Here is a 27,726-nt window from a genome sequence, read left to right on the forward strand (position 1 = left end):
ACAATGATTGCGATGTAAAAATTACCTATATACATTCTGGATTGCTATGCTTCCTAATTTATTTATCCCCCCCCCTTTTCTGTGTGAATGTATTTGATGGCAGTTCTTGATCAGATTACTTGTAGACAGAGCAGCAATTCTTTCCCACTGCTCTGATCTTATCGGGAGGAGGCTTAGCCAATTTCAACAATTTTTATTGCATGGTTCATTTGACTTGCTTTTCCTTTCTTTCTTTCTTTCTTTCTTTCTTTCTTTCTTTCTTTCTTTCTTCTTTTTTGACAAAGGCCTTGTGTGGTGCAGTACTGTACGGAACCCCTACAACATTTATTGCCATGTGGATATTGATGGTGACTTTTTTTTGCATTAAATGTTTTTTTATGAACCAGCAGTACAGATCAGGATTATATAATTATGATAAACGTCATTCAGTTTACTCAGAACTACATGAATGTCCGATGATTTCCACCCCCATCCCCAAGAAACAGAAAATGTGGGAACTAGTTTGGGAACAGAAGGATGAAGGATGATGTGAATCAGTTGGAAATTAGGGTTGGGGTGGCTCAAGGAAGGATAAGTGAACTACAGTGGTACCTCAGGTTACATACGCTTCAGGTTACAGACTCCGCTAACCCAGAAATAGTACCTCGGGTTAAGAACTTTGCTTCAGGATGAGAACAGAAATCGTGCAGCGGTGGTGCAGTGGCAGCAGCAGGAGGCCCCATTAGCTAAAGTGGTGCTTCAGGTTAAGAACAGTTTCAGGTTAAGAACGGACCTCCGGAACGAATTAAGTACGTAACCAGAGGTACCACTGTAGGGCGAAATGAGAGTGTGTTTTCCTGTGTCCAAAGCTTGTATTGAGGCAAACCAGGTATAAATAGACATGGAAGCCAGTCAGCATTGTGACTCTTTCCTCTTCCCCTATGACACCCTTTGGGCTCACGGTAGAGGAAACCTGGCAGTGTCAGCATCAATGCCAACTGCTAAATGTCAGGCAAGGGAAGAGCCTGCTCATAACCAGCCGCAAACTTAATCCCTTTTTATTTCACCCCTTTCTATGCCACCTCTGCAGTGAACCAAGTTAGAAGTTGAGGGCAAGGAGGAGGGTTCTATGAATCGGTTTTGCATATTCCTTGTTGGCTGGGCCATGTGTGCAATGAAGCTTCATTTCTTCATTTTCCTCCATTCAGTCTGAGAATGAGCTGTTAGGGCTCTCTTTCCTGTTGCCTTTGCTATCTGTTTGGATATTGCCACTCACCATATAGGGAGGAGAGCACATGCTAACTTTGCACAGACTCCCTTTCAGTTGCTTCTGGCAAAAATATAAAGGGCAAGCAGATAAGGCAGCAAAAGGCACAATGACACAGCAACTCCACTGTCAGTTACCGATCGTACTTTTATTCAAGGTGTGTGGAGGGGCATCAGGCCATTGCAATCTAATAAACTCACAAAGTCAAGCAGCACAGTGAAGTGCTAAGAATGCAGTCTGTTAAACCTTTTGCATATCCCATTTAGTATGCTTGCAAAGTGCTCCCCTCCTTCTACCCTTCTTGCAACGAAAAGACCACACACAGTTAAGTAAGTTTAAAATGCTTTACTTACAAAACATTCCAAAGGTCAGATTTCATGCATTTATCCAAGCAGCAGCAGGGAGAACACAAGCTGAATACTCTGATGTAGAAAATACAGAATGATAGCTTCAAACACGTGCTCTAAGCTCTGGTCTTGCATTCTCCCTCACTGGAGAAGAGGGGGCATGACCTAGCTGTGTCTAGGAACACAGCTCTATGATCTTAACCCCTTCATGCGCCAACTAGCACTCATGCATAGTTATGTTTCACTGCAATTTCCCACAAGATGTGAGACAGGATCTTCCCTGATTCGAGTCTTGCCATGCTTATGAACTTTGTCATGTGGCATTCGGCAAGCCTCTTTTCTCTCGGCTTCAGCCCCACCCACAAATAAATCTGTATATGGAATAATAATGCTGGCCTACCTTCCAGAGGTGGCAACCTGTTTCCCTCCAGATGTTGTTGGAATTCAACTTCCATCAGATCCCCAGCAAGCATGACAAATGGTCAGGGATAATGGAAGTTGTATTCCACATCACTACAAGTTCCTGATTCCTGGTGTAAGCATTACTATGAGAATTTGTGGTGAAGAATTTCGAAAACCTTAAAATGCCATGTAAATAAAATACTAACTTTGTTGTTATTCTGCTCAGTGTGCAACCAGAAGATGTTTGGGTCTGTTCTCGAAGTAAAAGTCTATTTAAAGGAATCCCTCTCCCCGAAGGACTTCCCTAAGATAAACCAAACAAAAGTAGCTTTATGCTGAAATGAAATCTATGAGCTCCCTTTGTTCTAGTTGTGGGATTTTATGTTTTTGTTTAACTTGTTCCCTGAAGAAGGTGAGCTGCTTCCTGCAATTTGACCCCCAGGTGTTTTTTGTGTTTTGCATGATGTTAATTTATTAGGTTAATAAGAGTAGTAGGTCATTTCTCATTTTCCTGGGCTGTGAGTGTTGCATGTAGCCACTGCGATGCCTTCTTAATGAAGCTTTTGGTCCTGTGGCACTTTAAAGGAAGGTGTTGCCACAGGTTTTGCCTGTCTTGAGATACCAGTTTGGTGAGGATGAAACTAAATGGGAGGCATGCAGATGAGTCAATCGAGCTTTAATGGCATTTGTAATGAGAGGGAGTGTAGCATTGACACCAGCAGTACAATCTCTCCATGCTTCCCCTTTAAGTTCTCTGTTTCTGGGGCTCATTCCAGGTAAGATTGAGCAAGATTGCAGCCTCAGCTTTCCCCCCCTCCTTTGACTGTAGCTTCAAATCCTGCCTTTCATTATTAATTGCTTTGACTGCAGCTGCAGTCTTAACCCCACTTACCTGACAGTAAGCCTTGCTGGATTCAATAGGACTTGCTTCTGATTGGATGTGGTTTGGATTGCGGCGTAACATCTGATTCTTCTTCACAGTGTTTCAGGAATGCCACTTTCGCTGCTTATCCACAGTGCGTTTACTCCATTCTTTAGTCAAATAAGCTTCATAAAATCAAGACACCTCTTGCCAACTCAGGCTTACAATCTTAAATTCACAAAAACCAAGGGAGAAATGAACAAGGAGGAAAAAGGAAACATTCTTAGGTGCAGTGTATAATTTCCAGCTGGCATAGGAGCCAGCTCCTAGGGGCTGAGGTCTCTTTGCCCCCCATAATTTTTTTGAGGGGGCTGCCCCCATTTCAGTTGATGGGCATTGCCATTTAAATGGTATGCGTGCACCACGTCTTGTGGTCGATTATGTGGGGCAGGGCTTACCTGAGTCCCCCAAAATATTTTATCCAAGTTGGCACACCTGCCAGCTGGAAGGGAAAAAGTTCAAGGAGGAGGAGGAGCTAGATGGAGCTGGTCTCGCCAAAGAGCCAATGGTGTGGTTGCTGCTGGGTGACGCTTGAGGGAAGGAATGGCCTGATAGAGCTGGCCTCTCGGGGGAACCAATGAAGCGGTCCTCTAGCACCACATCTACTTTCTACTGCATCTTCTGTCATCACCATCACTGAATCCTCAACTTGGGCAGATTATATTTATGGCAAGGATGAAGAATCTGGTGCCCTCCAGATTGAGAGTTCTGTATTGCAGGGAGTTGGACTAGATTATCCTTGGGATCTCTTCCAACTCTATTGTTCTATGATTAGGGCAGCTAATTGCCAGTCACTGCAACCGCCACTTGTTCTGGACAATTGTGTCGTTGTAAGCCATACTACGGTTGGTTCATTTGCCTTACCTGGAAACTGCCTGCCTGCCATTTTGTTTTTGCCAGCCTTTCCCGCAGGTTGAATTGCACCACCTGGTTCAGTGTCACTCGATCTTGCATTTGCTAAGTTGTAAAATTTGTGCCCCTGTATGATGCGGTATGAATTTTACAAATCAAGCCTTTCCTAATGTTATCAATTAATTAATAAATCGCTCAAGGTGGGTCACAACAATTTAAAATACCACGTTAAGAACAATTTTAAGCAAATTATATAAATCGTACATGATGAGATGACAAATCTATTCTCGTCTTGTCAGTTCATTCAAACTTGCAGACTATTGATCCTTATCATCAGTGTGGCGGAAGAAAGCATTTCTAAGGGACTGCACCCATTAATCAGCCAGGATAGCTCAAGCAGGAGAGCATGAGACTCTTAATCTTGGGGTTGTGGGTTTGAGCCCCACATTGGGCAAAAGATTCATGCCTTGCAGGGGGTTGTCCCTTACAACTCTATGATTCTGTGATCTATAGCCAAATATGTGGCATGCTAATCTAGCACTATGAATGGTTGAGTGCACTTAAATTTGGTCTGTGTGGCAGGTACTATTCTTCCCCCGTGGTGTGCAGGGAACAACAATCCCCATTTCTTGGTTCCTGTGTCTGGAAGGTCCCCCCTTTGTACTTATTTTTGCCTTGCTAAAATGTCATTGTGAGTTACTGGAGTTTTTATTCTTCAGCTTTTTCTCCAGAGTGTTTACATCAGGGAAGGGGAACCTGTGGCTCTCCAGATGTTTTTGGACTGCAATTCCCATCATCTTTGACCACTGACCATTCTGGCTGGGGTTTAGGTGAACTGGATCCAATAGCCTGTCGCAGGTTGCAGGTTCCCCCTCCCTGCTCTAGAGATTTAATCTTAGTTGGACATGGATGCTTGAATTTACTGCAAATCTATATTTAGCCCACACTTGCGTTATAAATGCATATGCACAAACATCATGGCAGCAACGCACAGTTTGCTGAAGTATATTTTGAAGTGTTAATACTGGAGGGTGGTATCTTTGATAGCCAGTAATGCTGCGAGACCTAAGAATGAGAAGCCTTGCACATGCAGGGACTTCTGTTTCTTCCTTCTGTGGAGGACAATGCCCTATATGCACATATGAATGCTACGTTGTGCACCGAGCATTTCTTTGTTCATGTAAGAGTCACTTTGTGTACAACCAAACTGGTACCCCATTACTTCTCTGCTATGTCTGTTTTGGAAGGACTCAAATCATGTAGATGCACGCTCTAATGGAAGCCCATCTGTAAGTCGCTGCTGCCTCCTTAAAATTTACATAGAGAATCCTGCTCAAAAACAATACGCACACTAAACTCTAATGTAGCCAAGAATGCAGAAGTGCCCTCTGAAAAAGGAGAATGGCTGTCAGAAGAGGAATCTTGCTCTACAGGCTGAAGATGTCCAACAACTTTTGCGGCTGTATATTTCTTTCTTCTGGCAGTTCTTGGGTGGGGAAGTATCTGGTGCAGTCACTCGCCCTCCTTTTCCTTTAAGACACAGTTTCAGAGAACAATATGTCATTTTGGCAGCTTACGATCCCAGCCAAATGTTGTATTTAGTTTTTGGAGAAGGAGAAAAGCAGCAATCTTAAACGATAGCTGAGATGATAAAGCATAATAAAGCATCAAACATTAAAAACTTCCCCATTCAGGGCTGCCATCAGATGTCTTCTACAAGTTGTATAGTTCTTTACCTCCTTGACATCTGAAGGAAGGGCGCCACTACCGAGAAGGCCCTCTGCCTGGTTCCCTGTAACTTTGCTTCTCGCAGTGAGGGAGCTGCCAGAAGACCCTCGGAGGAGGACTTCAGTGTCTAGGCTGAGCGATGGGGGTGGAGACGCTCCTTCAGGTTGAGGCAATTTAGGGCTTTAAAGGTCAACACCAACACTTTGAATTGTGCTCAGAAATGTACTGGGAGCCAATGTGGGTCTTTCAGTGTTATTTGGTCCCAGTCACCAGTCTAGCTGCTGCATTCTGGATTAGTTGTAGTTTCCGGGACACCTTCAAAGGAGCACATTGCAGTAGTCCAAGCGGGAGATAACCAAAGCATGCACCACTCTGGTGAGAGACAGTCTGCGATCAGGTAGGGTCTCAGCCAACGTACCAGGTGGAGCTGGTAGACAGCTGCCCTGGACACAGAATTGACCTGCACCTCCATGGACAACTGTGAGTCCAATATGACTCCCAGGGGCACAGGTAACCCATTGAGGACCAGGGAGTCCCCCACACCTGCCCGCCCCCATCTCCCAAAAACAGTACTGTCTTGTCACGATTCAACCTCAATCTGTTAGCCGCCATCCATCCTCCAACCATCTCCAGACACAGGACCTGCCTTCACTGGTTCTGATTTACAGGAGAGGTAGAGCTGGATATCATCCGCATACTGGTGAACACCCAACCGAACACTAATGACCGGCATTGGATTGTATAATCCAAACGGATGTTAAAAAAAGAGAGAGCTGCTTTTTTCTCTAGGTCCCTTCCTTACCTTCTGCACTTGTCTCCTTAGTTCATCCTTTTAGGGAGAGCCTGACTGAGCTAAAATTTGGGGAGGTTGGCGATAAGCTTGTGGATTTCATTCATGAGTCATCTGCCTCCAGCTCACCTCAGTTCAAGCACTACCTCAGGGAACAGACGCAGCAGCTAGGCTGCTTTCCCATAGCAGTTCTCACATCAGGAAACAGAATGTAATTGGGTTAAGAGTTCTAATTAAACACACAAAACTTCCTCATCAGAAAGATGGTGCTTTTCCAGATCATGGATGTAAGGTGTTCTGGTATGACATATGCAAGCTGGCTCAGTCCAGAGTTTCAAGTACAGAGAACAACTCCTCCCTTTGTGTTGCAAAGATGACAGCTAGTCAAATAAGTCCAGGAAGCCCCTATAAGCAGGGCATGGAAGCATCAGCCTATTTGCCCTCAGCATTTGGTATTCAAAGGTATACTGCCTTACAAGATGGAGGTTCTATTTTGCTATTGTAGTTAGTAACTGCTGGTGAGCCGAATTCATGTTAAAGTAGGTCTAAATCCTCTTTGAAAGGCACCTGACCCATAAATTTGACCCACATAAGAGAGACTTCCATTTGTCTCTCCTGAATCTACAGCTGATTCAGTTTCTTGGATGACCCCTGAGTTCTAGTGTTTGCTGACATCTTACTGCTTAAATTAAAAAAAAAAACTGTCAGCACATTGTCACTGCTAGCTGCAAAAAATTCTAAGCCATTGTTGAAGGAAATATTACCTAGTTGTACATTTGACTTCCTCTTGAGCATGAGTAAAAGCTTTGATAAGCAAAAGCAGCTTTTCAAAAAACAGCTGGCATGAAAGCTAGCGAGCTCATTAGACAGTAAGGTGTCACGTTCATTAAAGGTGCTACATAGATAGCAACTGCTAATTAAAATGAAACCTGCATGTAGATCAGGTCTGATTAGAGTTGTCAAAGATAACTGGTTAGAAATCCATTTGGGGTGGGAACTACCTCTGGAAACAAGGGAGAAACTTCTGGTTCTCTCTCTCTGTGTTGTTCCCATCCATTGGTCTAGAAAATTACCTCAGATAATGTACTTAGGCCACAGGCAGGCACATTTGCCTTCTGGAAGCCCTGACGTCAAATCTATTTGGTGCTTTTGTGGGGTGCAAGTCATAAGTGAGTTCTTTCCACTCTTAACACAGGGATGAGGTCAACTGAGGATGTGCCTCAAAACTTAGCTTTTGGAGAAATGACACAGAGCTTTTTTTCCAGCAGGAGGCACCATTGTCATTCTAAGAGAACAAGGAGGAAGTTCATGGTGGGCTCTGACACCTTTTTTTCTAGAAAAACAGTTTGTTGTTTATTCGTTTAGTCGTGACCAACTCTTCGTGACCCCATGGACCAGAGCACGCCAGGCACTTCTGTCTTCCACTGCCTCCTGCAGTTTAGTCAAACTCATGCTGGTAGCTTTGAGAACACTGTCCAACCATCTCGTCCTCTGTTGTCCCCTTCTCCTTGTGCCCTCCATCTTTCCCAACATAAGGGTTTTTTCCAGGGAGTCTTCTCTTCTCATGAGGTGGCCAAACTATTGGAGCCTCAGCTTCAGGATCTGTCTTTCCAGTGAGCACTCAGGGCGGATTTCCTTAAGAATAGATAGGTTTGATCTTCCTGCAGTTCATGGGGACTCTCAAGAGTCTCCTCCAGCACCATAATTCAAAAGCATCAATTCTTCGGCAATCAGCCTTCTTTATGGTCCAGCTCTCACTTCCACACATCACTACTGGGAAAACCATAGCTTTAACTATAAAACAGAAAAACAACACTGCAATGTAATTTCTCACTGGAGGCCTGCTCCTTTGAGGTTCCCTAGCATTTTTTGTGGGTTAGTACTTAGTAGACCCACTGAAATGGATGGAATTAAGTCTACTGTTTTCAGTGGTTTGCTTTGAGTATGATTATCATTGTCCCATCGTTAGGAAGAGAACGCCTTTTAGAATTGCAGCAGCTATTGTTATTTCCACTAGGGGTCAGTCATTCACCGCTGATCAGTTTTGATTTTCGCCTTGCTTTGAAGAAAACCAGCCTTTAGGTAAGAGGTGCAACAAATCAAATTATTTTACCGCTTATTATTGGAGCGGTGTCACTTCTTTGACTCTGTGCTTGGTTGGGCAAGGGCATTCCAAGCGCGGAAGCAGTTGTAATGCTGAGATATTAAGTTCATGTCATATCAACCCACAGTTAATGTGTGAAAGTTGTGGGTCTCAAATGGTGGTTCTAAACCCCTTGAGGGTACAGAGTGAAATAACATTTGGCAACCAGCAGAACAGGTATTTCAGGTTGTCTTTTCTTCTCTCCAACAAATATACATAAATATGCCTTTTTTTAAAGGAAAGACATACGGAAATTCTGCAGAAGGTTTCTTCTGAGCAAAAGATCTGATTGGGGTTTCTTTTTTTGTACATGTATTCCTTGCTCTTCTGTAGTTGTGTCTAACAGCTAATGGTTCCAGATAGAAGATACTGATGTCTATCCGCGTTAAGGAACTAATCCTGGCAATGGGTTCACATTTGCCACTGTTGAAGTTAAGATGTGTTGACCACATCTGGAACTCAGGAGCGAAATCATGGGCGTAGCATTGAATCATGTGGCTTCCATCATATATAAAAACATAGTAAAACATTAAACATTTAAAAACTTCCCTATACAGGGCTGCCTTCAGTTGTCTTCTAAAGGTTGTATAGTTACTCATCTCCTTTGCTTGGGGGTCCCATAGCTCCATACACTCTGATGAAAATCACCCTAAGCAAAAGTAGGACATTCCGGGATCAAATCAGACACACAGACGGCTTCTGTAAATCCGGGACTGTCCCTGGAAAATAGGGACACTTGGAGGGTCTGCAATTCTGGATGCACATAACTGGCAGTGATGTCCTATGGCATCCCAATAGACATGCATAGGATTATTCTGTTAGACTTTGTTGGACTTCGCACTAGTGGGCCATCTGCACGATATATCCTGTGGTTTGTGGCTGAATACAGTACTGATGAATTTTCTTGCTGCAGCAGAAAAAAAAAGTTCCTTGAGGCTGCTTTTGATGAGAATGGGTTTTTCTGGTTTGTTTGTAGGTCTTCATTGCCGTAAACTGCCTCAGCACAGACTTCTCATCTCAGAAAGGTGTCAAAGGGCTTCCTCTGAATCTTCAGATTGACACCTACAGCTACAACAACAGGAGCAACAAGCCAGTCCACAGAGCTTACTGCCAGATTAAAGTCTTCTGTGACAAGGTAAAGCTGATGGAGTCTGTAAAATGATAGCTTTATTTAGGAATGTTTTGCCTTTTTAGTTTAGTCCATCAGTCTCATTTCTTACAAGGCAAGCAGAAAAGTAAACAATTCAAATTGTTTATTTTTTTTCTGCTTGTCTTGTAAGAAATGAGATTGACTGGCTAAACTAAACTTCAATTCAAAACAACAACACTCTTCACCACTTGGAAATTAAGATGACCTGTTACTTTTTGAGACTCATTCAGTGTTGTGCTATTTACATATTTGGTGAGGGCGCAATCACTTGAAAGGGTGTCAAGTGAAAAATCTCAAGTGTGTGTACACACACATACACACATTGATGCTATGAACCTTTCATTTCAAACAGAAAAATACGAGCACATGCTAGATTTTCTTATTTATAACTCTGAGGTGTTTAATGAAATTGCTAACCAACCAAAATGAAGAACTCTGCCAGCTATCTCACAAATTCCACCAATCAAAGCTAATTATCGTTGTATTGTCATCACTGATCATTTGCTTGCTTTTTTTAAAACACACACACACACACACACTAGCATCACATACCTCATGAACATTGATGTCAACTACCTGATGACTATCAGTTGCTCAGGAAATGAGTTCTTAGCCTTGTTAAACTTTTTGAAATAAATGGAATCCAAAACACACCTAATTCTTGACCATGAGAGATAAAATTGTAGACATTATTGGCTTTTAATAAATAACCAACAATAAAAGCAACAGTTATTTTAGGAACATTTTCCCTACTTTTAAATATTAATATTTTATTGAATGAACTTCAATTATAAATAAATAAAGTGATACAGAGAAACAAAGTGTGGGGACATGAGAGAAAAAACAAAGATGTGTATAAGAAAAAAACATACAAAAAAAAAAGTATTTTAGGAACAAAGCAGCATGGTTCATCTAGTTTGCCAGCTCTGGCTTACTTGATTTCCCTCTTTTGGCATTTCTACATCATCTGGGTTAAGTGGTCATTCTGTCCTGCAGATTCTGTCCCCATTAACAAAAAAATGTAGTGCTAAATCCAAGTAGCAAAACATTGAAGAACAAGGTCAATCTACTTTTTTTAATCTACTTTAAAAAAAATAATCAAGGCTGCTCCCTATTGAGGAAAAAACAATGAAGCTAGGGACAAATGGGCCTGTTTTCAACCACAGTTCAATCTTCATTTTTATTGATTAGCTTACAAGATGCAAGTTTACAAGATAGAAACTTCCATGTTCTCAGTTTGGGGTTTCTGTGGCTTTACTGCTGCACCTTTCTTTTACCACCTGTAACCGGTAAAGGTAAAGGGACCCCTGGCCATTAGGTCCAGTCGTGACCGACTCTGGGGTTGCGGCGCTCATCTCACTTTATTGGCCGAGGGAGCCGGCGTACAGCTTCTGGGTCATGTGGCCAGCATGACTAAGCCGCTTCTGGCGAACCAGAGCAGCGCACGGAAATGCCGTTTACCTTCCTGCCGGAGTGGTACCTATTTATCTACTTGCACTTTGACGTGCTTTCGAACTGCTAGGTTGGCAGGAGCCTGTAGCCAGTAGCTTAACCTAAAACTTTGCCCCACTAGTTGTCCAGCAGCTAGGCACTTGGAAGGAATTGTAATAATTGCTTGGTCTCTCTCTCTCTCTCTCTCTCTCTCTCTCTCTGTGTGTGTGTGTGTGTACAGTCAACTCATCTGGAGAAGGAGAAGCAAGCTTTCTCAAAATTACACAGGATCAGTTTACATGCATTTGTTTTGCTCTATGTGTCTGTTGGGGGAGTATGTAGAGTAAGGCTGGGCAATATCTGGTTTATCACCAGCTAACATTGCGATATATCACAATGTCTGAAATAAGGATGGAGCTCTGTAGAGGCATTGGCTGGCTGGCTTCATGATTTTCCCCCTCATTGTGATTTTTGCATAGCACACACACACACACACACACGCACACACGCACGCACGCACACACCATGATTTGCGATATATTGCCAGATCAGAAATTATGAAACCAATATCTCGATGTGGACTTCAAACCGGTTTTGGACGATATATCAATATATCACCCAGCCCTGGTGCAGAGAGAGCATATCCACTGTACGGTAGTGCAGAGCTTTCCAAACTGTGTGTCGGCTGCAGTGTGTAGGTGTGTGTTGTGCGAACACTCCCCTCACTCCTCCCAGGTCTGGAAAGGGGTTAGTTTAACCTCCGGTTTGCTAGGAAAACTGAATTACTGTGTTGCAAAATCATGCATGTCTAAAAAGTGTGTCACCAACATGAAAAGTTTGGAAAGCTCTGCGGTAGTGGAGCACAGCCTCGATAAAATTTATTATAAAGGATGACAAATGTAGAATTAGCAATCACAACAAGTCTAACAAAACAAGACCTTAACAAAATTGGCACCTCCTCAGTAATAACAGTATTAGTTCCCTCAAGAAGGTCTCTAAAGATTGACCTGGAAACAGTCTCAGGAGAGGTTAGATTATATGCTTTCTAAACCCCTGGTTAGAACTGCAGTAAAACAACACATGGTTGACCGTATCCACCTTGGTATTGTTATGGGATCATTTGTCTTTAAAAGGAACTCAAGCAAACGTAACATCCAAAAGCTTTGCAAGTAACATTTTTAAACAAAAATATAAGTCTGCTTTGGTTTAGGTATTGATCAATAAAAAAATTAATAGGGCACATAGCAAATTAAAAGTGCTTATTTCACAGCAAACCTGAATACACCCTTTCCTTGTTTTCTAAATGAGACAAACCAATTTATTCTGTTTGTAGCATCCTTTCACCCATGTAGGTTTGCCTGTGTATAAAACTAACTACTTCATTGCTTATGGCAAGGGACAGAAACAATGCTTACAACTACAGTAGTACCTTGGGTTAAGAACTTAATTCGTTCCGGAGGTCCGTTCTTAAACTGAAACTGTTCTTAACCTGAAGCACCACTTTAGCTAACCGGGCCTCCTGCTGCCACCGCGCTGCTGCTGCGTAATTTCTGTTCTCATCCTGAAGCAAAGTTCTTAACCCGAGGTACTATTTCTGGGTTACTGGAGTCTGTAACCTGAAACGTCTGTAACCTGAAGCATCTGTAACCCGAGGTACCACTGTATTTTCTGGCTTGAATCTGCCCCCCCCCCCCGCACGCGCAAGGCAGGTGCAATAATTGATCATTCATACTTGGTTGCAATCTACATTTCTAATATATTGTCCATAATACTTCAATCCTTGCTCTGACATAAAAAAAAATTGTCTTTATTGATTATAAAACAGAGACACCAGTTATACTGGCTGAGAGATGCAGCAACAATTTTCTTGCCTACCACCCTTTAAAACAGCTGTGAAGATTACATGTAATAACTAACACCATAACACACCATCTTCAAAGAGTTAGATTTACTATGTCTTTGATGATTTGAACTGTGTATGGGTTTGGTTTCAAGTTCAATGACTTTTGGAAGAGGAAGAAGTTCCAAGTGTGACTGACTTCCACAATGCCTGCTTTGGGAGGGACCAGGGATGCTGACCTCAATGGGGAAGAAGCCAAGCCTCTGTAAATAACCTTTCTTCTTTCTATCTGACAGGGGGCAGAGAGGAAGATCAGAGATGAGGAACGAAAACAAAGCAAAAGAAAAGGCAAGTGTACTGACCCCAGCTCCCAGCTGAATGCCTGTAAGTAGAAAATATTAAAGTGCCATTTAATTTAGTGGAAAATTTCAACTAAATCTGATTTGAAATGCAAGCAATGGTATAAAGGAAATATTAAAGTGCCATTTCACTTAATGGAAAATTTCAACTAAATCTAAATTTGAAATGCAAGCGATAGTATAAAGCCCAGGGTTGGTTTGTTTTTCTTAAAGGGGAGGTGTGCTGATGTGGGGCAGACAATAATGGTGTTGGTGGAATTGAACCTTTATTTAGCCCTTGCTAAATAGGTGTTCAGCTTGAGGAGAGGCAGTTGAGCAAGAAAATGCAACTTTAATGTAATTACACCAAGACATGAATGTAGGGCCACCTCACAAACTATATTATTAACAGGATTTTCTGAGGCAGAAGTAGAGATAAATGCATTTAAATACATTCATTTTTGGAAATGGTGTCTTGGTGGAATATCTGAATGCTCCTTGGGGCATCCAAAACTTGATGTTATAAATTTGAGGGTGTTAAACTGGGTGCCAAACCGCTCTGTGGGAAATCAAATCACTCCACTCTGGATCACAGCCAATTTGTTTTTGTTGGTGTTTTTGGGCTCAGTCAGCTCTTTCCATGTTCAGCACTTCCTAAGTGCTTTCATTTCCCCCCGCAGCTGTACTAGTAGCTATTTCCAGGGCTCTCCTGAATGGATTATTTCCTTTTTGATCCCTTGGATTTGCACAAAACCAGAAAGTTGCACAAGCAGATATAAACTGTGTGCTTTTGCCTACTACTTGGGTGGGGAATTCTTTTAGAAAAACAAGGTACGTGCGCAGCTATCTGCACCACAGATCCTGCCGGTACTTAATTGACAGAATCCACGGCGTAGAAGGCAGGGACGAATACAAAAGGGACCACCTCCTGGTATGAATGGGAAAGACCCGAGTTGCTCCTGATGTACAGATTCAAATACATGTGGATACAGACTACAGTACTTTGAATGGAGACAAAGCAGATTTGCAGCTAGCTCTAACACTCAAATGTGGACAAGCCCTAATAAATGGAGTCCAGGGCGGGGCTGCACAGATAGAGATGGGACTTCCCTGGGTCAGGTTAAGGATGAAAAAAGAGTCTTGCTGGGTCAGACCAAAGCCCATGTTCTCACCATGACCAATCAGATGTCTATGGGGAGCCTGCAAGCAAGACAGGAATGCGACAGGGTTCTCCCCACTTGTGGCCCTTTGTCTTTGAGCTCATAATATATCAGGCCTGTCATTTTTGCAGCAGAATGATAGTATAGGAAAGAGTTTCAAATCCACTCCCAGGATCTCCATTCTACTTTGTTCTACTTGGCAAGAAGTTGTAAAACAGGCTCTTCTTCAGAAAGCAGACACTAAGGGAGGTTGTTTGTGAGAGAGAAATGTATGATTTCCTTCTTCTTTCCAACAGTTTCCGACGTCAAAGTGCCGCTGCTTCCGTCCCACAAGCGTACAGATATCACTATCTTCAAGCCATTCATGGACCTTGATACTCAGCCAGTTCTCTTCATACCTGATGTTCACTATTCCAATCTTCAGCGGGGAGCTCATGTACGATTCCTCTTCTGCTTTATATCTGGGAGGGAGGGTGATAGTAAAGAAGTATGAAAGGTTATTTCTCAAAGCATAAGAAGTGTTTGTGGCAGGAGGAGACAAAGGGGGGAAAGTGAAAGAGGGCTGAGTAGCAAATATATGGGGGTGAACAGGAGAGCAAGAGTAGCTGAGAATTTTTGAAAAGCCAGGGTGGTAGGCATCCAGCAAGCACTTTGAAAGGACTGGGTTTGGAAGATGGAGAGAAGGTGAGGAAGGGAGCAGTGGGCAGGAGCCTCTCCAAGCTTAGGAGAACAGCGAGATGGGAGATACAGTGGTACCTCGGGTTGCATATGCTTCAGGTTACATACGCTTCAGGTTACGGACTCCGCTAACCCAGAAATAGTACCTCGGGTTAAGAACTTTGCTTCAGGATGAGAACAGAAATCGTGCTCTGGCGGCACAGAAGCAGCAGGAGGCCCCATTAGCTAAAGTGGTGCTTCAGGTTAAGAGCAGTTTCAGGTTAAGAACAGCTCTCCGGGACGAATTAAGAACTCAACCCAAGGTACCACTGTATATAGGTTGGTGATGGATCAAGGAAGAAAGCAAACCAGTAGCAGACAATGGCTAGTTCTGAATGGTTTCCACAGCACTTTTCTACCAGTTGTCAAGGTTGCTAGGTACATGCAACACAATTGTACTGATCCGTTATTAAGTTTTCTCCAGAACACGTAAAAATAACTGGACTCCCCCCCCCCCCGTTCCCTTTCTAGGTCTTTCCTGTTGCATCTGAAGAACTGGAGGGCGAAGGGTAAGATTTGTTACTACTTCCATACTCCAGAGCTGCTAAATATTTTTGAATGAGGAACACACTGTTTTGTTCTAGTTAACTCAGGGATGGAGAACTCAGGGCCCTCCAGGTGTTACTGAGTACAACCCCATCACCCCTGGTCATTGGCCAATGTCTGCTGGGGTGGATGGGAATTAAACAACATCTAAAGCAGGCATGGGGAATCTCTTTGCCTCCATGGGCCAAATCCTTATCAGGATCTGCCTCGTGGGCCAAATGTGACCAGTGAGTGGGTCCACCACTTGACAAGATCACTGGATTGGCAGGGTAGCGGGGACGCCCACCTGTCAAAATTCCTTGCCCTAAGTCTCTCTACACTTCCGCTTTAAGCCTCTGACAGTGGGGACTTAAAGGGGGAGGGGGAAGCCTTGCAAAAGCATTTAAAAGAGCCCCCCCCCCACATTCCCACATGCAGGAGACGTCTTAAATCCTTTGCAAAAGCTTGCACGCAAGCTGCTCCAAAGAGCACTTTTGCAGAGGACTTTTAATACAGTACCTGTTTTGCAGATGAGCAGGGATTAAAATTCCGCTTTCTTGTTTCCTGCTGGGAGCAGGACTGCACAGACATTGCACGATTAAACACTGCCCTTTTGCCCATTGGCTGATGCCACCAGTGAAGCCAGCTGATAGGTGTGGTTTGGGGCAAGTGGTCTTGCAAGCTTTTGGATTGAGTGATCTAATGGCCTGGCTGGTTTTCTTGTAGCTCTGCCATGAAGAGGGGGCCTTATATCAATGAAGATGATTTTGCTGCCACCCCGGTTAAGCTGTCTCGAATAGAAGAACCAAAGAGAGGTAAATAACGCCACTTACCAGGAGGAAAAGAAAACACTGTTTGGGTTGTACTTCATAATAGTCCAGTATGGATTCTAAAAGGCAGGCTTGTGTTAGTTAATTTTGCCTGTGGGCTAGATCCAAAAGTCCTCCCCCCACACCTGGCCACTTTGACTTGGGGGGGATCAAATACACAGTACAAAATATACCACATGAAGCAGCTCTAAACCCAGAGAAACATTCACTCAAATGAAAACTTTCCCCCCTCCGTTGTCATCTTCCACAACATGAATGAATAGCTTGCTTTTTGCATTATAGCAAGTAACTAAATAGGTCACTGGCTTGCATGGAGAACTTAAGGAAGCTGTGCATATTACAGTTCTAATCCACTTCATCCTTCCATTTTAGCTCTTCAATTCACGGAGGTTATTCACTCTGGCAGTGCTGCCCTAAATTCACCCCTATTGAATATAATATAAACTGAAACTGTAGGTGTGGTACTGTTATCGCCTATAGCAAATAGAACTTTGATAGCGTTCATTCACAGGGGTGAATTAAGGGCAGCCAATATACAGTGCTCAGTTTCCTTGCTTTGTGTGATCTTGAGCCTCAGCACAGCTTTCCTCAGTGGTGACACATCCCAAGCGCTTGAGGCTCCCTGTTGCAATGTGAAATGGTCTCCGATATCTTGATTTGAAGGCTCAAGGTCTTCATAGATGGGACAAAAATACCTAGCAAACAGAATTTCCTGATTGATTGATTGATTGATCAGTCTCCCATGCCACCAGAACATCACAAATCCAACTTGCTGAATAACAGAGTTCCTCACCCAGTCTAGGTACACCTGACCCTGGCCCAAGTCATTGTGCTATTTCTAGAATGTAGGAGTGAGGGAGGTTAGTTGCTTGAATTCACATCTGTACCTATAAGCAAACTTTACTATAATCGCTTGAAAGCTACTGCTTCGACGAAGGTCCATTCTGGGAACCACAGGTATGTTAAGGGTTCTGAGAGTTGTTTGGAGACAGAACTACAGTTTCCTGAGCGATTTGACAATCTCTATTCCCAAAGAACTCTGACTGCGACTGATTTCTCGTGAATCACTACATTTTGGGAGACCTGCTGTTAGTGCACTGAGTTGATGGGCCCAGTTTAATTTTGTTCATGTCGTTTAGAATATATGTGAACATTCTATGACATCACAGTAGTCCAGTCAACGTCCAGCCGAATGTCACCATATTTTGACTTTTGAAATTCTAAGAGTAGAAGAACCACCTCATTCTCAAGGTGGGGGATGGGTTGCTCTCAAAGAAACCATTTATTGTGACAAGTCCCTGGAGTGTCCATTTATGAGGAGTCAAGTGCAGAATTTTCTCCAGTCCTGTTTTCTCGTAGGCAAGCCCAAACTCTATCAAGCTTCTGCCTGGTTTGCAGAGAATGGATTTAAAGTACTGCTTCTGATTGTTCTGGCCTGAAATAGTTATGTGCCGCATTATAGCATCTCACTTATTGTTTGACTAATAAATGCCTAATGTTTGTTTTCAATCTGATTTTTTTCTAAATCCTCATTGACTTTGTCGTTGTTCCAGTGTTGCTGTATGTTCGAAAGGAATCGGAAGAAGTCTTTGATGCACTTATGCTCAAGAGTCCGTCTCTGAAGGGTCTAATGGAAGCTGTAAGTTGCAAGCTTCTCTAGCACCAAATTTTAGTAAAAGCTGGAGAAACAAGATGCCCAGCTTTCTGTACTTCAGGGAAATAACCTTGCTAATTGGTGTGGTTGTCCTATTGGTTTCAACAATAGAAATGCCTAGTGAATTGTTCTCCCTAAGCCTAAAATTGCAGCTGTGCTTGAATCACTGCACCAACTCTAGACCCTGTTGCATCCTGTGCAAATATTTTATTTGATGGAGGGGGGGGGGACATTAAAACCAATTTCACTACCAAAATGACCCTTTGGATGAAATAGAAAGAACATAGCGTAACATCAACATTAGATTTTCCACTGATATGTTTTATGAACTGAGAAGGCAAGAGCTTTGGTTACTTGTGTGTCCTCTTTGCATGCATCTCATGTACCGGTACTTTGCTAACAGGAAGGGGGAAGCTGAGAACAGAAAGGACAGCCACCAATCTCATAGTACAGAGGGGTAGAGCTAGGCAAAGGACCAGTAAAGCTATTGCCCAGGATGACTATGGGAGCTCTAGGAACCAGTCTAGCTTTCAGAAAACCCATAGATTTGCCCGGTTTGTGCTATCAAACCCTTAAATATGCCAGGATATGCATGATCTTCATGCCCTCGCACAAAACTTCTTTGGTCTTTCCATGGTTTAAAGCTGGCTCTCACATCCTGGCTTGTTTTGAAGCCATTCATCATAGTTCCAGGTTTGCATGCAACATGAGACCATTGGTGAACTGTGACTTCCTGGTTTGTTTCCCCACTTGTGTAAATGGCTGCATGTGGGTGCATGACGCTGATGCATATCCTGACTTATTAAATCAGGATTAGATCATGCAGACAAGCCACTTAGTGCACCCCTTTGTCCTCTGGAGAACAGCATGTGCCTTCGTTTTCTGTTGACACAGAAAATGATCCTTCTTTTGTGGCTGACCTCTTTAACTGCAAGTTCCTACAATCTGACTTTTTTCCCTATGCCAAAATTAGCATGTAATCTCTTGTAATGAGGCAGACAGTAGTGTTGATCTCATGTGAATGACCTTACTTGCTCAGGTCTTGCCAGTGTACCAGGTTCTTTAAAAATGCTTTGTCTGTCTCCCTCTCTTTCTCTCCCCACCCCCATGCTGCATAATGGATGAAGATATTCTTTGTGTATGCTTCTTCACACTCATAGGTATATATAAAAACATCTACTTCATTGCAAAGCTTAGCCAAGAAACTATCACGTCTAAAATATATTTTGAGAATGTGGGATGAAAACAGCCACATCTGAAGTCTTATTAGGGACATTTTCACAGGGCAATCCTATTTTTGTTTCAGGTAGAGGTGTTGAGCAGAAAACCACTCAGATCTGTGCTTTCTATGTGTGGAACATGCAGAATAACTATTATTATTATTATTATTATTATTATTATTATTAGCCACCCAATCTGACTGGGCTGCCCCTGCCACTCTGGGCATTTCCCAACAAAATATAAAAAATACAATAGTTTTGTTGACGAGTCCTAAGTTCTGTGGTAAGAATTTGGCTTCTACACCAAATTTGTTACCAACACGGAACCAAGAAAAGGAAGCGTCGTCAGATCCAGCTAGGGACCCGGTTTATTTACTTTTGCAACTGGACAATCTTGCCAACCAGAACCAGTTAGAAAAGACTGCCCAGACACAAATCGGAACGAAGCTTATACACAGTAGTTCAAACACAGCAAACAAAGAGTCATAAATCATCAACCATTCTTCTACATACATCAAGAAAGGTAACAGGTAAAAGGATATAAAGATACATGACTCCACACTGGTATCAAACTCCTCAGGGTCTTTCAAAACCTGTGGTCTCAGCTTTTAACAGATCGGGCAGTTGTCTAGGCAACCAGACCTTCAGTAAGGGTTGCTGACATTCCTTTCCCATATCTCTCCCTGGAACTTCTCAAGGAGATGCCAGTGCCAACTCACAGCAGACACAGAAAAACATCCTGCCATCTGTGCCACTTTCAGGGTCAGATAGGAGTGGTGGAACACAGCATAGGAGGGAGGCATGAGTCACAAAATGCAGGCACACAGGAACACATTCTAGCCCAAGGTTGAATGCAATTAATATTGAAACATTTTGCAAAATCAACAACCAGGGTCTCTAATTTTTATATCAGTTCCACTGCAGCTCATTTCACCCCCAGTCAATTTCCCAAAAGGAATCCAGCTCCAAAACAATTGCTATGGTGTTGCTAGGTGGCTTCAAAGCTTCAAAGCACCAGATTCCATGACATAAATTTGCACAAAACCTACAGATGCTAATTTGCAAACGTAGGTCTCCGAGTAAAATTACATTGGTGGGAGGCTGTGTGTGTGTGTTTCTCATTGACACTGCATTTTGTGGGATGCAGTGTGTCCAACAAGGAATTCTGAGGCCCGTCTCACACACACAAATGGGTTTTGGTCTCCCTGGGCCCACCCCGTAACAACATCTCTGCTATCCAGTAACCCTGATCACCCCCATTATTATATCCCCTGAATTCAGGTTTGCAACTGCGTTTTCCTCAGAGAAGATCCATTGACATGTATGAGCTAGACTATATTTAACTGGAATATCTCAACAATTGCCAACATGGTGTCTTCTGGATGTCTGCTGGATTGCAACTCACATCTGCCTAGTCAATGATCAGGGATGATGGGATTTGTAGCCCAAGACAGACTTCATGCTTAGAAGAATCTGCTTTGTTTCCTAATCTGAACACCTTGGCCTGGAACCAGATACAAAACAGTGGCTCACCAGAGGAGACGTAGTTAGAATGAAAGAACACAGCATCCCTGAATTAATGCTCAGCCTGGGAATTTGTTTTTAACCAGAACTGACCTCACAGCTCATACAGAAAACCCTACTCCTGGTTTTCCTTTATTTTTCCTTTTTTAAAAGAAGAAGAAGATGGGAATCAGAAACTCTTGCAGATCCCCACCCAGAGCCATACCCTCTGCCCATCCTCTGACTTAGGCTGTTTGCCTTTGCTTGTCTGCCTTATGTATTAAGCCAGCTAGGATTATGGAGTTGAACCAAGCCTTTGGAAAGGCTCAGAAGCTTTTGCCCTTGGGTTTCAGATTCCAGCCCCTGATCTCAGATTCCTTCACAGCAGCTTGAAATGTCTTGCGTGCAAGAGGTGCTCCGAACCTTGTGCCTTGTGTAAACTTGGCTGTTAAGGAGAAAGTGTGTGGGGTGGGGAGTGATTGACATAACTTGATGGCTGCAACATAAGCTCCCCTCAATTGGAAACCAAAGCACACGTATGGAGAAACTATGCTGCTACAAAATGCCATCAGCCATCTTATGAACATTAGCATTTGGTGCTGAGATTAGAACAAACCCAGAAATAATCCTCTAACCAGGGCTATTAATGTCTACTAGCCACAATGGCTATGCTTTGCCTACACAGTTTGGTGGCAGCAATGCTTCTGGAAACCACAGGAGGGAAGAGTGGTCTTGTGCTTGAATCTTGCTTGCTTGTTTTCCACAAGCACAGAATGCTGGACTAGGTGGGCCATTCACCTGATCCAGCAGACTCTTCTTTTGTGAACAGCTGTGTAGTTCCTTTCATGGCCTTGGGCCGCCATCTTGTATATTGGGGGGGGGGGAATCCTTTCTCCATTTCCCAGGGTCTTCAGGTATGTTCTCCTGTCACCATTGAGCACTCAGCTGGGTGAGACTGTAGATGTTCCGCAAGCCGCTCAGTCTGCTTTGTGACTCTGACTTTCTGAGGGGGTCTGTGGACAGGATGGCTAGAGCATACTACTCTCATTTTATGGCATTCCCAGTGTCTTTCTTGCTTGCTTGATTTTTGGTTTGCTTAGAACACAGCATGTAATTAAAATACGGAGCTCACTGTATTGATGGTCACCAACTTAGAAATAGGTTTAGGCAAAGAGTCCACTTCTGGCTTCCTATAGGCATCTAGCTGGCCTCTGTGAGAACAGGCTGTTGGTCTGGATGGAAGGTGTACATATGTTTTTACAACTATTTCAGATGTTTGTGGAGAGCCAGGTGGAGTCTCTAACATATACTGTTCTCTCACGAGCCTGCACACCCTCAGTTCTCACAGTAGGAATCTCTTGCTTAAAAACCACTATGAACTCTTGTGCTCTTTTGTAAAGCTTACCATCTTGAATAGAAGGTTTGGATACTATGAAAGCAAAAGGTGTTCATTATTGCCAATAGTTTAAATATTTGACCAATTTTTGGTTTCTGTAGGGCAGGAATGCTCAACCTGTGGATCTCCAGATTATTGTTGGACTGCACATCCCCTAATCTCTGACCACTGAATGTATAGCAAGCGAGCCAACCATAGTTGACCGAGCTATAGTTATAGGCATTCCTCTGCCATCAGAGGATGCTCTGCCATAGAATGAACTTATAAATCTGACAGGATAGACTGTGAGAGAAGACAAGCTGCTCTGCATCTTGGTTTCACTTCTGTGTGTTTGGAAGCTTAAACCATGGTTTCAGTCCTGAACCACGGTTAGCACATAGCGTGAATATTAGCGCAAACTCCAAATGCAATTTGTGAGGACTCTTTCACGTCTTATTACTTCATTTTTGCGATTGTTTTCCTTTCTGCTTTGTTTAGATATCTGACAAATACGATGTCCCTTTGGATAAAATTGGGAAAGTCTTCAAGAAATGTAAAAAAGGGTGAGTATGTTGAAAATAGTATCCCTGCAGCTTTGCAGGCAAGATATGGTGTCTTACATGTTGTTTTTCACACTCTCTGTACACAGATCTGCCTTCTCCCCACACTGAACCTGTTTTGAACAGGAGCAATACTGTTTCCCCAAGATATTGAGCTCTGAGAGTACAGCTGCCACACAGAATTAGAATGCAAAAGTGAGCTAATCCAAGTGAACGCAACCTCACTGCATGATTCCTCAGCTGCTGGAGAGAAAGAGAGAACAACACTGGGTTGTGTGCTAAGTCTTTACTCTTCACTAATAAATAGTTTTGCTAAGGGGAAAGAAATCACCACTTAGTTCTCAAGGCAGCAACAACACATCCCTTTCTTGTACTCATTGCATGTTGTCAGAATACCCAGAAACAATCTCTCAGCAAGATGAAGTGGTATCTCTAGGACAATGGTTCCCAATTAGCTACATACTGCGAACCCCCCGGTTTTTCAAAAGCCAAGCCTACTTTTTGACAAATTTTGATATCTCTGTGGTAGTTTTGTTATGTGAATTGTGCCACCGACACCCTGGGTGGGTTATGTGGATCCCCTGGGGTCTGAGGACCACCAATTGGGAACCGCTACTCTAGGTCATTGTCAATAGAGAATCTGAGGCCCACAGCACTGCTGTGAAAGGGAACAGCTTTTCTATATTGCATATGTTTGCAGTCCACCTCACTTGATAAATTTCAGCAGTGTCTTGCATGGTATCAAAATTTGGCACACACACATACACACATATAGAGCCTCTTGCATTCTGCTCAATTCACTATGTTGTGGTTGTGACACTCTATGGCGCTCCCTAGGCTCAGCACCCAGTGCGATGGAACCAGCCACGCTGCCATAAACCCGCCTCTGTTGTTATCACATGTTTGGTCCTTAAACTGTTTCTTTTGATAAACAAGTAAGCATAGATGTAACTGTAAATTTGAAATTATAGGTAGCTTTCCTCCTCATTGGGTAGCAAGGACCTAAGGGAATCGTGGCAACAAGCACTTTGAGTATGTTAGTGTTTGCCAGATTTTGTCTGGCAGGCTGAACGTCTAACTCAAGGTTTCCCTAACTTGGTTCTCTAGCGCTGTGTGTGTGTGTGTTTTGGACTACAGCTCCCATCATCCCTGACCACTGGTTCTGCTAGCTAGGGATGATGGGAGTTGTAGTCCAAAAACAGCTGGAGAGCCAAGTTTGGGAAATGCTGCTCTAACTGGTCTCAATCTGTTTTGTGGTTTGCTAGAAAGCAGCCCCTATTTGGAAAACAAAATCCATAAATTTCCCCAATACTCCCTCCATCAGTTGGCAAGAGAAAAAAAGGGAACCTTGAGACCTAATGTAACTTTCCCTGTGAGACCCGGATCCTATTTTGTTCATCACAGAAGTGTATTTTGTTAGGTCGACCTAGAAGATTATGATGATGATGCCCATAGGGTTGGCCTAGCTTTGTGCTGCCCCACTGGGTGTGTTTCCGCTAGGCTTTAAAGCGTCCCATTTTTAATACTCTCTTATTTCCTTAGCATCTTGGTGAATATGGACGATAACATTGTGAAGCACTATTCCAACGAGGATACTTTCCAGTTACAGATTGAAGAGGCGGCTGGATCTTACAAGCTCACTCTCACCGAGATCTAAAACCAAGCTCGTTGGGGCCTCTTGCGGGGCTTTTAAATGAAGGTGGTGAATGCAAAACCTCTCATTACTTTTGTCCTCAGGATTTAAATGTGTCTCTAGGGAAGAAGCCATTTGTTCTTCCAGGGAAGAGTATATTTTGGCTGTTGTTTAACAGCGCTTCCAACATTTCTGTCCTCTTGGGAGCAACGCTGCACTTGGAATAGATAAACAAAAGACAATGAATTGGAATTCCAAGTCCCCCACCCCTGGAGGGGGGGAACACACCCCAGAATATTTTTACTAAAGCACTATGCAGTTACTTGCATATCCCCTTTGCTTATTAAATGTGTATGTGTTTCTTCATCAGCTTAGAGTCTCTTACTAGGCTCCCCCCGCAAAAAAAAACAAACTCCAATTGATGCTTACAGGAGTTCCAGACAGGCTGGACTCGTATGATGTTTACGACCGAATAGGGCATATGGCTATCATTTACTTCTTCAACATCTTAGGGATGTGAAACTGCCTTGCTTTATGAAGAACTTCCTTTAAATTACTGTATGGATCCCCTTGGTGAGCTGTATTTGTATATAAATGCAGTGTATTTTGAAGGGTTGTAAATATGTACATATAAGTCATATAATATATATACATATATATATGTAAGACAAGATACATAAGATATCCGTGTGTGTGTGTGTGTGTGTGTGTGTGTGTGCAATATAGATTGAATAAATGTGGTGAAGCCCATTGGGAAGGACTGTATTTATATAAATAATACACTGAGAAAAGCAGCCTCGGTTCTAAATTAAATTTATGCTGCATGTGTTCAGTCTCCTGTAAGGGGGAATTGCGGGGGAGGGGGGAGGGGCGTGAGTTTTAGCATAGCATACTTAATATTTATCATCAAGTGATAAGGTGGGACTGTCTCCATGTAAATTAATAAAGTTCAAGGTTAGAAGTAGTGTATCAGTCCTGTAGTAAGCAATTGTAGGGATGAGTCTATATTTTCTCCAAAGGTGCAAATGTGAAGAGATATAGGCCACGTGTACCCTCCTTGAAGATAAGATTTGATGTCTTGAACCTCAGGACCATAAAAACCAGTTTACCTCTCACCAATTTTTTCCTCTGAACTTCACTATGGCCCACCTTGTGTTTGGCACAGTGTTTATTTGGGGAACTCAGGTCGGACCTACATTGACCTGCTAAGCATTTTTTTTTAAAAAAACAACACATTGTATAACACTGAATAGCAATTTTCCACAGTCGGTCACTCACTGCTCTGCAGTGCCATCTGATGTTGCATTTTAATAACACATTTTTAACATTGTAAACAACAAGTGTAGATCCATCCTCTAGTCTGCATAAGGGTGGCATATCTAGGCCTACAAGATACAAGCAAACCTCATGGCTGCTTCACACCTCCTTTCACATGAGTGAATGAACAAGTTAGGATGTATTTGGTCAACTACAGTTTCCCATTACGTCTGAATAAGGAAAGTGTGGTTAGCGGCTTCGGAACAAGCCATAATATGAAGCCATTGTTTAAAGTTTTGTGATGGCTTGTGCCAAGGAAGGAACAAAGTGGTTATGTGCAAGACCCATGAGGCTCATTCATACCATGACTTAAAAGAAAGAAGATAGTCTAAATGCATGCATTTGTTGCCTTTTATCACACAGTTTCATCATTTCAGTGATGCACCATTATGCATATGGGGCCTCATGTTAGCTTCACAGTTAGTTAATGGATATATGGTGCTGTTTGTGATTTACAGTGACCATGATCATGGATGGAAAGTGTTTTACTCATCTTGTTTTTGATGCCAAATGTTATTAAGCCATGTTTTCAAGAGAAGTCTTATTTACTAATAGAACTGCAGATATTGTTGAACTTGGATGTAAAGAATCCCAAGTGCCTGATTGAATATAGTAGTAGTAGTAGTAGTAGTAGTAATTTTATTATTTGTACCCCGCCCATTGTACTGGGTTACACCAGCCTCTCTGGGCGGCTTTGATATACTGGTAATCTTTGATATACTTCAGATATTTAAAAGAAGCAGCAAAGATGAGGCCCAAACAGGAAACTTTATGGGGGCCTAATTTGCCAGGTGTATCTTTCACCTTCCCACATGATTACATGTCTTAGTTTTGACGCCCACACCACAGAGGGCCTACGTAGATCTACCAAGCATGAAATGTCAAAATAGCTGCTGCCCTTTAATGGGGTTTTTCAGCAGCAGTAGTTAAAGCGCTCTTAAAATTATTGCTCTGTGAGAGGGAATAGGGGGTCACTTAACCACTCTCAGCATCCTTAGGAAACTACAGCTCCCATGAGTCTTGGGGGGGGGAGTCATGACTGTTTAAGGTGGTATGATCCTGCTTTAAATGCGTAGCACGGATGGGGCCTGTGATTTCTCAATGCTAGTACAGAGTTTTGACTGTAACACCGCACATTATGCTCTTTGCTATGTTGAACAGCACTCAGTTCAATGAACAGTAGATACCCTTCTCCCTTGTGACCTTTGTTTGTTCTGCATGTGAGTTGCCTAGCAGCGGAACCCTGAAGAAAGAAATGTGTAAAAATAAACTATATAGGTGGAAATGAACCCCAAAAAGCACCTTTCCTACAGGGAAAACTTACACAGGTTTTTGAACGGCCAAACAGCTATTGGTTAAAAAAAAAGAGAGAGCAAATCTTGTTATCAAAAACAGCAACCTTTGAATATGCTGCAGTTTACACTTCATGGTTAGATAAAAGGTACTTTGACAAGGTAATTTTTATACGCACACACACATTAAGTGCATAATTTTATGTCTGATGAAAACTGAAGTTTTCCTACATTAAGTGGAATGGACTGGGGGGTGGATCAGTCTTTTTTGTGTAAAAGGTTGAATTGATGCTTATTTATATACAATGCCTAAACTACTGATTGGTTTTCGGGGACATGGGGCTTAACTATAGCCATATTTGTAATGTTCTATGAAGTTGATTTTGGTCCTGTCTGCTATTTTTTGTCTGTCTAATTGAAAAATTACTGTAAAAGCAAGAACTATTAAATTTTATATGTCAGTTTGTAACCATTCTGTTACCTTTACCCAATGTTTATAATTATTACTTAAACGTTTCCCTGGAGGGTGGGAAGCCAATACAATGCCTGCAGATATCTCAAAATGTGTTACTGTTCACCTTCACAGTTTCAATCAATGTGGGAATTCCTTAACTAGCATTTATGATCTAGAATGGTGGAAACTAGGGATTGGTGAAGAGCACACAAAAAATGCTCTTTGTAGCTTTGTCCTAATACCCACCAATTATTTTGCATGTATTGATGTATGAAGAGACATTTCTAAAACTTGGCA

The 27,726-nt window shown here is 42.6% G+C and overlaps 1 protein-coding gene across 3 annotated transcripts in view; it reads left to right on the top strand.

The window, feature by feature from the left end:
- The window catches only part of GRHL1 (grainyhead like transcription factor 1), a 58,052-nt gene extending 30,608 nt beyond the window's left edge, over window positions 1–27,444 (top strand). For all 3 annotated transcript variants that reach the window (XM_083733985.1, XM_083733983.1, XM_083733984.1), the window contains exons 9-16: window positions 9,407–9,565; window positions 13,148–13,235; window positions 14,646–14,785; window positions 15,538–15,575; window positions 16,318–16,406; window positions 17,975–18,060; window positions 22,672–22,736; window positions 24,276–27,444. In XM_083733985.1, coding sequence (XP_083590111.1) covers window positions 9,407–9,565; window positions 13,148–13,235; window positions 14,646–14,785; window positions 15,538–15,575; window positions 16,318–16,406; window positions 17,975–18,060; window positions 22,672–22,736; window positions 24,276–24,390 — 780 coding nt within the window. In that variant the 3' untranslated portion in view covers window positions 24,391–27,444. The remainder of the gene's footprint in view (window positions 1–9,406; window positions 9,566–13,147; window positions 13,236–14,645; window positions 14,786–15,537; window positions 15,576–16,317; window positions 16,407–17,974; window positions 18,061–22,671; window positions 22,737–24,275) is intronic.
- The last annotated feature ends 282 nt before the right edge of the window (window positions 27,445–27,726 follow it).

This window comes from Podarcis gaigeae (assembly GCF_964106915.1).
Source record: "Podarcis gaigeae genome assembly, chromosome: 3".
Lineage (NCBI taxonomy): Eukaryota > Metazoa > Chordata > Lepidosauria > Squamata > Lacertidae > Podarcis > Podarcis gaigeae.